This window comes from Calliopsis andreniformis, chromosome 6 (assembly GCF_051401765.1).
Source record: "Calliopsis andreniformis isolate RMS-2024a chromosome 6, iyCalAndr_principal, whole genome shotgun sequence".
Lineage (NCBI taxonomy): Eukaryota > Metazoa > Arthropoda > Insecta > Hymenoptera > Andrenidae > Calliopsis > Calliopsis andreniformis.
The window spans coordinates 7156701-7169601 of record NC_135067.1 but is presented as its reverse complement, the minus strand read 5'-3'; the positions used below and the strand labels follow the sequence as shown (position 1 = coordinate 7169601).

Below are 12901 nucleotides of genomic sequence, written 5' to 3'. Positions count from 1 at the left end.
ATACAAGAAGCTTGAAACGAGGCAAACAAAATGGAATATAAACACAATATGTTTTACCATTAATTAATGCTTAAATATATAAGCAAACGAAACTGTGAGTCACTGTAAATAATTCATAAATAATAGTAAAGTTGTAATCAATCGTAATTACTAAATTAAATGAATATGAGACAAGAATAGCAAATATATGACAAACAATTTAACAAAATTCGACCGTGAGGAGTTAATACTCAATCTCATCGGTGTTATAATCGTCTTGATTAATAATACATATGTAAGAAGATACTATTTCTGTATCTCCTATGTAGTGAGCATCAATCTAGAACATTGTATCCAAGTGCATACTAGGCTTTACCGACACCTAGAGCTTTTAATCGTTTTCCCGCTGCCCCCACCCCCCTCAGCGCTTTCGAGACTCATCATACAGGATGCTTCAGAACGGGTAGCGCAGAAGTAACTAAATGGTGATTCTACATGGAAAAGTAGACCAGAAATGAAATGAAATTCGTTCGTATGAAGCTTCAATTGAAACACAATCGATTTTTACTGCCAGTGTCATTATCTCTGATTTCTCTGAAGCTTTATCAAGTCACTGATCAATGGAAACGTGACGCCACCGGTCAAATGTGAAGGTTCTACTGCGCATGCTCAGATGCAAAGTAGGGAATTTTTAGTTTATCATAGATACTTACTACGTAAAACATTCTATAAATGTACAGTCTTGTATATTTTGATACATATTGTCCTCTTCAAAACAGTCACACGCATAGCTGACAATATTATTGATCCTGTTAGCTAAATTGTTGTTAACGTTATTCAATATGCACCAAACTCCTTCCTCGTCCCAATCTCGTCGACTCCCCTTTCAACCTTCACGTTTGCTCGGGCGAGCTACCCTAGAGTATTAAATGTAAATATAAAATTGCTACAACATGTTATAAGTTAGCATTCCTCACAACACTGCCAATGCATTCATGTATAGCAAAACTTAGAAAAATGCACGCGTACCCAACAAATTCTCAGAACCGATTTTCCCAGAAACGAAGCTTTATACGAACAAAATCTTATTACGTATTTTTTTATTTACTTTTCACGTAGAACCGCCTCTCACTTCGCTATCCATTACCCTTCCCGATGCACCCCGTCGACGAAAGACGCGCGGAACTTGCCACGAAGTTCAAAAACAAAAAAGAATATACGCTCGACCTCCTTCTGTCGCTGTGCTACGCGCTCTCTCACACTTGGCCTTCTTGCAATCGTTCCCAATCACTGTATACTTGTATACTTGCAACGTTCACATCTCCAGACGCATACATTTTTGCGACGTTCTCTCTTCTTGTAGCATTCCGTTTGAACCGACGAATCGTCGATCTTTTTGTCGATCGCGTTCGGCCAGGGCTGCGATCGATCATCCTCACAACCCGATCGCAGCCGGAAGGACAAAGAAAGTAGTTGCGACCTCGCCTCGTCAGACACATTCGATCCAATCCATTCACTTATAGTAAGGTGTGATAACCCTTGACCCCACTCCGTCTGTTCTCGATACACGCAAGGTTTACATTGGATTTCCTCGGAACAAGAAAACATTTACTGTTGGAGGTTATCAGGAAAATATTAGTTCCTTTAGTAGCTTCAATCAATAATAAAGTAGTGTATAAACTATTTGTCAATTGTAGTTGATTATTTAGCTTGAAATATTTCTTATGCTAAATCATATAACACGAATTAAAAGAATTATAATTTGGTACAACCAACGAGCCTGTAGACTATAAAATCTAGGACAAATATTTCTAAAACCAATATTGACTAATATAAAATGAAAATGAAGTAAAAACTTTGAGGATATCGGCGAGTTTATAGCGAGACAATATTATACACTAGTCAAACGATATTAACTTAACCGCGTAAATTTAACGAAATTTTTTCTTTTTTTTGTTCTTTTTTTGGACTTGATACTTTCTATCTAATCATTTACTAATATTTTCTTGATAACCCAACATCCAACTTAGAATGTTTCCTTATAAGATCACGAGCGCCATGATGACGACTCACTCCTCTGAATCCCAACCCTTCTACCACTTACGCCGTTATCGAGAGAAGACAAAAAATCTCTGATCGAAAACCTGAGGCCTTCACTGCCGACTCATATAGTTGTCATTGTTGAAGCTAGTTTGAGGTTTCGTCAGCATTGCCTTTAGCTTCTTCAGGGGACAAACTTAAACATACTGTGTACGAGTATCGGTATACTTTCTGTCGATTTTATCAAAAATATTTGCTAAATATTTTACATTGGTGGCAAGAGTTCTTGGTCAAACAGCATTCATCTATTTCAGTGTTTTACTGATCTGTGGTCTATTATAGTGCGTTTAGATCAAGCGAGCGAATGCTCGTTCTTGCCTCACTTCAGCAAAATTCGAGTGACACGATCATTCTTTTATTCATTTGTCGATTGTATTCGTTCACTGATAACTGAATTTTTATGAAGTGGAAGAAGAAGTAGCATTCGTTTGCTTGGTCTAAACGCGCCATTAGACACTTTTATCAGTATCACTTCATTTAGCTGAACGAAGTTAGATGAACAGTCTCTTCTATCACACGCATACACCTACACGACGATATTAATTAATATCTGATCCCTGAAGCAACTGATCGCAATGCTAATTAACATTGAAATATGTTTCCTGAAATACTCAGTCTACGCTTAGAAGCCTCAAACAGTATCAACTATAATCTCTAATCATTTCGCTTTTGGGACCACCGCACTTTTGAATCGATTCTCGCGCCACGACCCTTCAGCACAGAGACTGGCTATTCTCTATCCAAATAGAGAGAAAGTAAGTAAGGTCTTCACTTTACTTGGGTAGATACAACATAGCCTCTGTAGATTATCAAATCATCACTTAACCCTTTGAGATCTACGCATAGACGGCGTTTAGATCACTATACATCGTGCGTCAAACGCTCTTGAACGATTAAACAACCTAAGTAACAAATGTGTCCAAAAGATTTGCGCACGAGACATGTCCTAAATGTCCCATCTTCCAATATTCAAAGGGTTAAGCTCGATTTTCATCACTTAGATGGTGATAGACAATCGTCGATGGCTTTTGCATGGTGAAAAAAAGATAGCACAAAGATTACAAATCCTAGCAAAAAGCATTTTACGGTTGCCTGTCCCCAGCTAGAGGACCAGTGAGACTCCACCTTTACACGCGGGAAATTCGAACAGTCGGTGGTCCTAACATAAAACGCTGCGTTCATGATCTTTTCTCTGACTTTTTTTCTTCTTTTTTTTTTAATATCTTGAAAAATTCAATCATCACGAATGACAATTTTTACATCCATCTTTGGATTTTTCCCTGGCACTGTGCTTGGCACGCGCGCTCGATCACCGCCCCACACGGAAATATTAACTGTCGGTTTTTTGTTCCCTCAAATCTGCGTCGTCACGTTATTTCTCGATTCTCGTACGAAATTGGCTCGCAAGTCGCACCACCCCTTTGCTTCATCGTCCAAATTCCGCTGGTTACCTCGGTCCCCCGTCGAACGGGCACGAGGATACATCGATTCGACGTGTCGGTGTACATCTATTGCGACACACGATATTTGTAATACACACGCTCCTTGTCTCTTTTTCTTCCTTCCTCTCTCTGTCTATTATCTTTCTGTCTGTCTGTCTCTGTCTGTCTAACGCGTCTATACACGCGGATGCGCCGCGTCACCACGCGCGTATATACGCGTCTTTGTTCGACTCTCGAGTCCGTAACTATATACTGCCTTACTATAAGGATTGGACCGAAGGTTGTGTACTTCGATCGGCCACTTTTCAAATACATTACTTTACTGTATACCTGTCTATCTGTTCTCCCGACGACGAGTCGCCTGTGTACTCGAGCATGTGTCTCTTCCGGTGTATACGTAAAGAAATGTATGCGTACTGTATGCGCAGCATGCAGCATGCGTGTGTGTGTGTATATATTATATACATATATATTTATATATATATATGTTCACCCGTAAATATGTATGCCTGTAACACCAAGCGTGTGCACGTTCTCTCCGTCGAGAGTTTAGAGTTGTTAGCCGTTTGCATGCTGTTCCAAGCTTCCGTTTTTACCGGCGAAAAGTAAGAACGGTGTCGATCATTGCCGAGCATCGACGAGTTCGGGTCGAGCTCGTCGATGCTCGACGACAGCGCCGCCGCGAAACGCCGCATCTGTTCTTTCTTTCGTGTATACAAGACACCGACAAAGAGAACGACGACGAACGACGACTCGTTCTCGTTCCTCCTCGACACACGCGATTCAGCGGTCGAGAAAACAAGGCAGAAACTATTCTGATTTTGGATTTTTCATTTTTCGTTTCTCTGTTTTTCTTTTTTAAGTTGACTAATACTGGACAACAATCGATGCCAAACGTAAAAGAGCCCCAAACGAGTACTGACTTGTAACACGCACAACGCACGCACAAAACGTATAACACCCGACCGCAGGTAACTATCTAACGGAATTAATACGTATTTTTTTTTTTTTTGGTATACCATTCAGTTTCTTTTCTCATCGATTCGATTCGGTTATTTCTCGGTCATCTTAGTTTTTTTTTCTCACTATCACGCTGTAACCATCCGCCCTACCCTCAATCGCTCACCATTGTTTCACCCAGCATCTTGCATGCGAACACATTCGCACACATTTTACTATTTTATCAGCATGCTGTAGTCGGTAAGGCAGAAAATCGAGCCGTCGATAACGGTGCGTCCTTCTATGCCGGCCAAGTTTTTAGCTTACCCCTTTCGTCAAGGTCACGCAAGCTCGCGTGGCCTGCTTGAGTGATGCTTGGACGCGCCGCTGTCGATGACACATTCTCGACGCCGTCAGAAGCAAGTTCGGTTTAAAGTACAACTCAAAGGAGCAGCTTAAGGTGCATTTACATTCTGTGTTCTGACAATGGACGACAACTGGGCGAGACATTAAAGCAGGTCTTTAATGACCAACTGATTTAAGAAATTTAAATTTACAATCAACAAAATTATACAATCTAAAGTATTACTAATGAAATTATAAGACCACAATTAGTAATATATTTTTTGTGTATAAATAAATATCTGTAACTTGCGTACAAGATCCAATGGGATAAACATTTACAAAAAATTGTCGTATAACGTGTATTTTAGAAATGCTTTCGTATTAATTCTTTCAAAGAACACTGTACATGGTCTAAAACGTCTTGAACTCGCAAAACATTAGCATTTATGACAATATTTGTCTAAGCAGAACCGTCTTGTTATCATTCTGTGTCAGAACGTAGAATTTTATCCACTCTATAAATCAGAATTGCTTTCTCCTAATTCATTCCGCGTTCTAGCTTCTGACAAGCGTGTTTGAGACCATCGGAAGCGTGTTAACACGCACAGGACGCAACTTCGGGCGAGTTGACGCAGAGAGGCTTGCCCGATGATGCGTCTGGGACCAAATAAAGTAGGTGATATAAGAAGGGAGCTTTGATAATCGAAGACATAAACGTGTGGACCACAGGCAGCTGCCCCTGTGCCAGCGGAACGCACTGTCGTGGAGTCAGCGAGCGTCATCGGGGGAGGGTCCCACCCTCACGAACCACCCACCACCCATCAACAGCGTCCGGAGAACGCACTCGACGCTCTGCTAGACGAGCTGCAGACCTTCTCGAGGCCGAGCTCGCAACTTGGCCACGTGGCTCCGGGCTCTACGACGACCCTGTCCGATCTAGGTAGATCGGGAAGCAGAGAGTCTGCTGGAGCAATGATTAGCGGAACAGCTACCCGTGCACCGTGTATCTCCGACATAGGCCGCAAGGGCAGCGTGGATTCATCGAGCGGAGCGTTGACCGTTGCTGGCACCATAGTACCACCAGGAGTCCAGAACGCAGGAGGAACACTTCGGCGGCTGCACTCGTACCCGTCTAGCTCGGATACAGACACCTCACCACCCATCGCAAGACTGCAGGTGTCCCTGCAAGAGCAGCCTAGTCTGCCTATGTTGCCACAAGGCTTCGTAGCTGGGCAGAAGCCACCAGTACCGGAAAGAAACGCAGAATTGCTGCAGCTTGCCAGCGCAAGAAGGGTTCCACCGCCTCCGCCGCCACGCACCAGCTCCAGGTCACCGTTAGCAAGTCCCACCAGCCCCCAATTACCACCTAGGAATCACTCGTGCAATTTACAGAGCGGTAACGCCACACTGCGCAGACCACCTGCTCGTGGTACACTACCAGTGAAAGAGGGCAAGCCCCCCATGGCTTTGCCCGCGGACGCGAATGTCATCTCTACTACTGTGCCAGACCCAGTATCGCTCCTGCATAATTCTTCCTCATCCCAGTCATCAGCAGTGCTGTCCACCAGCAACTCAAGCTCTTGCGAGAGTGTCAACTCTCAGGAGGGCCTGCAGAGCAAGAAGGGTAGACAGGAGCAGCTGGAACAGCGACACCAAGAACTCTTACGTAAGCAGAAGGCCCTGCAGGAGCAGTACGCGCGGCTCCAGCAACTACAGAGGAACACCGCAGGCCTGGCCACCGTCCCGCCACCCCCGCCTGATCTGCTTAAGAAAACAGGCTCAGAAAGCAACCTGCTGGCCAAGATGGGCCTCGGCCTCAGTGCTGCCGCTTCAGGATCCTTGACCAGCCTCACCCAGAAGCCGCTGACCATCTCCCAAGAAGCCTCCATCGACGGTCCTCAGCCACAGCAGGATGAGTCCAGCGAGCAGCAGCCCGAGCTCAACGTGAACTCCAAGACGATCACAAACTCAACACCGGCTGCGGGGACGACCACGACGACGACCCTGCCAAGCGAGGCAAACGTCAGCCAAGCGCCCACTGTGAACATCACAGCCAACAATGCCATCTCGACTGCGGGCACAACCAGCACAACTACTAGCAAGATTTACGAGACGGATATTCTGTGACCGAAGAGCCAACCCCTATTTCATTCCACCATCGAGGTGGTCGCTAAAGCCGTGCTCGCGAGTTAACGCATTACCTTGTGTGTCCACGAAACTGTTCCAATTTCTTTCCTGTCGAGAAGCGCCCAACCCTGATCAAGTATGACTTTCTTGTACGATGATTAAGGCAAATGCTCGCCGATCATGGTAGAATGTATTAGAACGAGCACAGTAGAGAATCTTGGACACCAGAAAGAAAGACGCTTATTGATTGGAACTAAGAAAGAGTTTGCTGTTTAAGGGACAGATAAGAACGCGGTAATCGGTGACTTAGCGGACGGAAAACTGTACTGTAGCCGCGATTTTATAAGATCGGGCAAGATCGAAGGAATCAAATCGACGGGCGTCGATTCGAAAAGTAGAGAGTGCAGCGTAGAGAACATAGCAAGTCAGGCGTTATTTATAATATCGATTATCATAATTAACGATCCATAGTATTAATAATCGTAAAGGAACGGCGCGACAAAGGCATTTTGAGCAGGGCTATAAAGGGAAAGGTAATCATGAGGGGACATTTCGTTTCCTGGCCTCGATCTTGCACATAAGGGAGGAGATACTTGCTATCGAATGTCGAGCAGCTCTAGTTCGAGGAGTCGAGGCGACTCAAGCCCACGTTTCGCGATGATTGTGCCAAAAAAAGTAGAAGAAAACCACGACTCGTCGACCACTTCCTCCGCATTTTCGGCTCGTACTCCGTTTCTCGTTCGCAATGGAATCGAAGTATTATACATATAAATAGCTACTACGTCTACACAGAGCGAAAAATTTATATATACATATATGTATGTGTATGTGTATATATACAGGGTGTGACATACGAAACCCACATCAGGGTTGATCTACACTTAAGAATAACAATACAGATTTTTCTAAAAACTTCAATTTTAGTTAACCGCCATCTTGTTAAGTATTCTTCATTTTCTCCTATAACAATTCATAAACTCCTGTTTATTTTTATAGTAAAAGAATCAGTTTAATAGTTTGTAAGGACTTATGAAAATTAGTCGTCTTATATTCCATTTTCCTGTAACTTCCAATATTACTGTTTCAAAATGCTGCACCCGATCTTCAAGATGGCTGCCACACTCTACATTTACACCCTGTCTATGTACGTACGAGAAACAAAAATAAGGAAACGTTTCTATATAAATGAGTATTTAAGTGGATAGGGTTAGATAGATAGAAGAGCAGATGCACGAAAACAGCATTATAATAAAACGCGTTAATATCGTAAAAGACACACTACTTTCGCGTCCATTCGGTGGGAAAAACGGAAATCTTCAAGGACGAAACTCATTCGCGCTCCAGAGTTGAGGTTATGTCGTCCTTCGCACAAAGCGCCTGCGCACTTCGACTACCGGAAAAACCACGCTCAGGACGCAAACTTTCGTTCAAGAATAAACGTTTCTCTCAGTGTTTTACTCCCTCCCCCTCCCAAACGAAGGTATGAAAGGTTCGTACGTTTCTAGGTAGCCTTAATTAAACAAAAAATAATTGAGAAAGGAGACTATCAAAACGATAAAGAGAATAAACTTGAGCGAAAATGCGAAGGGGGACTGCGAGCCGTGTGATATCACTTCGAGTATATATCCCGAGATCTGATCACGCGATCTTTCGAAAGACAGAGGCAAAAGTTACAAGGAACATTGCTCAATATTTACTGATTGAAATATGCAGCGAGTGTATTACACAATAGAACATACGAGGCGTTCTAGGGCGCGCTCGTTGATTCGTTTCAAAATTCGCGCGCGTTCGAGCTTCAGCGACTCGTTCCTTTGCGAATTCAAAATCTCTTTTCAAGCAAGGGATTAGGATTGGGACTACGTCTTTAATTTTATTATAATCAAATAATGCGAATTTTCGAGTACTCGAATACCTGGAACGTGGACCATGTGCCAAATTTTTCTAATTCATCTTTATTATCGTTTTGGATTCTATACAACGTTCAACATGCTTTACATGCCTTAGAATCTCACAGCACTGATATATTTATATCGAAGTATAAAAAGGAACTAATCTCTTGATACTTTTTGAATATAAATAGCTTACTCTTTTTATATCGATCATATTCCCAGCTAGTAATAATTATTCTACTTACTTCTTTGAGTGCTGAAAATCAAGTTCTTATCCATTTACGAAATTCCTCTATATAGTATTCGTCAACCACATTTACTGACGCCTGTAAGTACTTAGACGTTCAACGCACAACCTGTTCTGCGTGCACAGCACTCAAAGAATTAAAGTATATTGTCAATGTCTACAAAGTTTGAATAATGCAAGATGCAGATATTTCGTATTCGAGTACTACAGCGTCGAAAGAGTAGATGTACTCGATTATTTCGAGTACTCCTAAGATATTTAAATACATAGTCGCAGGCTCTAACTGGAGCGAGTCAATGAGCGCCCTTCGATCGTTTCACACTACAGATTCATTCCTACTTCGATTAGCCGATCGATTAATTCGCTTGAACCGCTCATCAATTCGTTGGTAGAGAAATATGTCGCGAATCTCATGTTTCTGTCATCTTTCGCGAGGTCTTCTCGTCTCGCGGCAAAGATATCACTGCTGCGAGGGATTATTGAATTCGCCGCGATGTAAGTGTAACAGAGGAAAGAAGAGGAAGAAAGGGCGTACCTGCCTCTAGCCTCACACACTCGACAGAAATCCGAGATATACACACGCATACACGCGCAGACATACACCTATATAATATTCTATACACTTGCATACTTTGCTTGGCAAGGCCTAATAGCCAATAGATTTGAATCCGTGCTTTCTTTTTATTTCTGTCCCTTCGATTAGTTCGCGCGCGATTTCCCTCTTTCCTTTCATCATCCTACCCTCGATATACATATAGTGGATTTAGCGAGGAGTTTCGTCTGTCACGCGACTAATCGTCCTTTTATTTATTTCTATTCCCTACATACGTACAATTGGCTCGGAATTATCGTGCAGTAGACTACTGGAAACGCACAGTGGAACGATCCTCTATTGTCAGACACTCTTACAGAACTTGGATCTATTCGATTCGTATTACTGCTTGTTTAGGAATATCTTCATTTTTATAACAATTTGTATATTTTGATATCCGTCAAGATAAATATGTTTAAAGTATTCGAATTTTCGTTGTATCATCTCACGCTATTGCTTTTACCATTTCATCATTCTTGCGTTTACCATTTGTATCATCATCGCAGTGTAATTGTATTAACAAGTGACAATGACAAATATTTGAATAAAATGAAATATCGATGGTCAGTCACCCAAAGAGATCGGTATAATTATTCTCTGTGTTCTGCGAAACAGAATATGATTAGTACGTATTTAGGAAGGGAAACACCCATCGCACGTTTCGCGTTATTAGTTCGGCACGATACTTCTGAACCGTTTGTGCCCACGCCATGAGAAATGCATCTATATGGAAGTAATAATTAAATATTTAACGATAAGAGTAATAAAAGTTAAGATATTGGATAAATCACGATATCGATCGCAATATTCGGTTGATCGACGAGTGGAAGACAAACGGTACGCGATCCCAACGAACAAGCACTTCGCACTCGATCACCCACGATCGAGCCTGTATATTGTTCCATTCACGACAAAGTAGGTACTTACTACAACACGATCTCTTGAACCCGCGTTGCATTTGTACAAAGCTGCTTTCTCTATCGATGCGCACCTCTTTGTTTCGCATCGAACTCGACGCCTCTTCGTTCATCCCATTTCTTTATTCCAGGGACTGCATTACGTTACTTTACGCATAACGCGCATATCAGCCTGAACCATCCCAACACCAAGTAAACGCATCTCCTCGAGAGGTGTCCGAAGAGAGAACACCTGTCGACCGCGCGACGCAAAGCGGGACCCAAATGGAATATATATTCTGTTTTATCCGTAAACGTTTAGCCAATTTATCGATATTTAATGTTTTCCGACGATCCTGTACGCCAAATCGAATTGACTTGTTACATTTGTAAATGTTTGTAAGTACTATCACATAATAAAATAATCGATTAATTAATCATCGAATTTACTGTGGCAACGTGTTTGTTATTGTTTATTTTCTGATGATCATGTTTAATAATTATACGTAAGGTCAAGTATCATAAATAAGAGTACGAACATTTTAACACGAACTTCATTTATTTTTCTATTTCTGACTCGTCATATCATCTACATCCAATCCATGAGCTTTCCTTATATTCTTCTCCATTTTCTCCTTTTCCTCTTGCAGTTTCTGGTACATTGCAAGAGCGTCTTCTATGTACTTACACTGCTGGGAATCCAATTTGGCGTAACACTTTATAAATGACAAGTCGTCCTCCTTCTGCTTTTCAGCTGACTTCGCCTTGGGATGAATCTTGTGATAAAGCTGTATCAATGATACTGCCTCATTTATGTTCTTGCTGCGGATCAAATCCAGCAATAAATTATCAATTTTATTCTCCCATGCGAGGTAAAATGCCAGTGGACCAAAGTGCCGCGTAGATCGCAATTTATCAAAATATCCTCCCATATCTACATGTAAATAAACTTCCTTTGTGATCTTCTGATATTCTGGATCGTCTGGTTCAAACTGTATACAGGCACGATCCAAAATGAATTCAAATTCCTTCCTATCAAGTAAATCCTACAACATGATTTACAAAAAAACACTTTAACTAATCTGATATAAATGGTACTGTTTTAATAAAACAAATATAAAAATGATAACCTTGAAATATGGATCGTAGAACATCTTTGGTATGTGAAATTCTCTGCCTTCCATAGGAAAATATGCTTGATTCATTCTATGCCTTTCATTCCTACTTGCATGTCTCAATGTACCATCAGGATCTCTAACTGTTATTAACCTTTCTTTATTACTAATTCCATAAGATATATCTGTAAACACATACTTGGTGCTACAATATCCTTGTAAAGCAGGATCTTTAGATATTACTTTAACTACATCTGGCTGTGCCTTCACAACAGGAGGCATTTGGAGTACTTGCGCCAATTTTTTCTTAGCCAGCAATTCTGCCTTTTCTAATTCTTCATCTGTCATAAACTTAAACTTGGGATTACTTATTGGTTTTCCATCTTTGCGTATTCTGAAGGCACGTTGATAATCAACACGAGTTAAAGTTATTAATAATTGCTGTACATCTCTATTAAAAAACAATGGTGCAGGATCTAGATCTAAAAGAGAAATGTCCAAGATAAAAAGCATTAACGCTATATAAAAAATAATACAGTACTATTTCAAATGGTTATTTCTTGCTCTGATTTGAAATAAATCGTACTTACATTAAAAAATGTAAACATAACCTATATTAAACAATACTACTGTAGTAAGATTAAAAGAATCTTATGTACCTGCTTCTTTCGAAACTGACGCACAGTAACGACAATTCCAAGTTGAAGGCTTGTAAAATTGTTTTAAACATGTACTCATTCGAATCCACATGTTTGGCTACTGCAATGTTTTAACTTCACAAAACAATCCTTATTAACTACATACAGTATAGCGCTGAACCGGCTGAACCAACCCCCGAGTGTTCACTTGCGCCATCTTGTAAGAATATACCCTGAGCGCTAAAGCGGAGACACATGATATTAAGTTAGTCTCAATTCACATGTATGTATACATGCGTCCGTCAGCTTCTGATTCGATTTCCTTGGTACCTCGAATTCTTAATAATACCGAAAGAGGTCTCCCGAGTTCCTAGCACTTACCAATATGTACCTCGGTTTTTGGCTAAAACTAAGATAAGTATCAGGAGAACATGATACTGAAAGAGGTATCCTGAGGTCTCAGTACCTACCAATCTGTAATTAGGCTTTTGGCGAAATTAAAGGTAAGTATGAGGAGAACATGACACCAAAAGAGGTATCCCGAGTTCTTAATACTTACCAATATGTAACTCGGGTTTTGGCGAAATTAAAG

The 12901-nt window shown here is 41.4% G+C and overlaps 2 protein-coding genes across 2 annotated transcripts in view; one reads left to right on the top strand and one right to left on the bottom strand.

The window, feature by feature from the left end:
- The window catches only part of LOC143181058 (uncharacterized), a 219603-nt gene extending 208589 nt beyond the window's left edge, over positions 1-11014 (top strand). The window contains exon 23 of the mRNA XM_076381249.1: positions 5535-11014. Coding sequence (XP_076237364.1) covers positions 5535-6932 — 1398 coding nt within the window. The 3' untranslated portion in view covers positions 6933-11014. The remainder of the gene's footprint in view (positions 1-5534) is intronic.
- Positions 11005-12516, bottom strand: Mrps22 (mitochondrial ribosomal protein S22). Its single transcript, XM_076381250.1, has 3 exons — positions 12331-12516; positions 11687-12153; positions 11005-11602 (listed from the first exon to the last, which is right to left on the bottom strand). The coding sequence occupies exons 1-3, from the start codon at positions 12419-12421 to the stop codon at positions 11123-11125; spliced, it is 1038 nt and encodes a 345-aa protein (XP_076237365.1). The 5' UTR covers positions 12422-12516; the 3' UTR covers positions 11005-11122.
- Between the last annotated feature and the right edge of the window lie 385 nt (positions 12517-12901).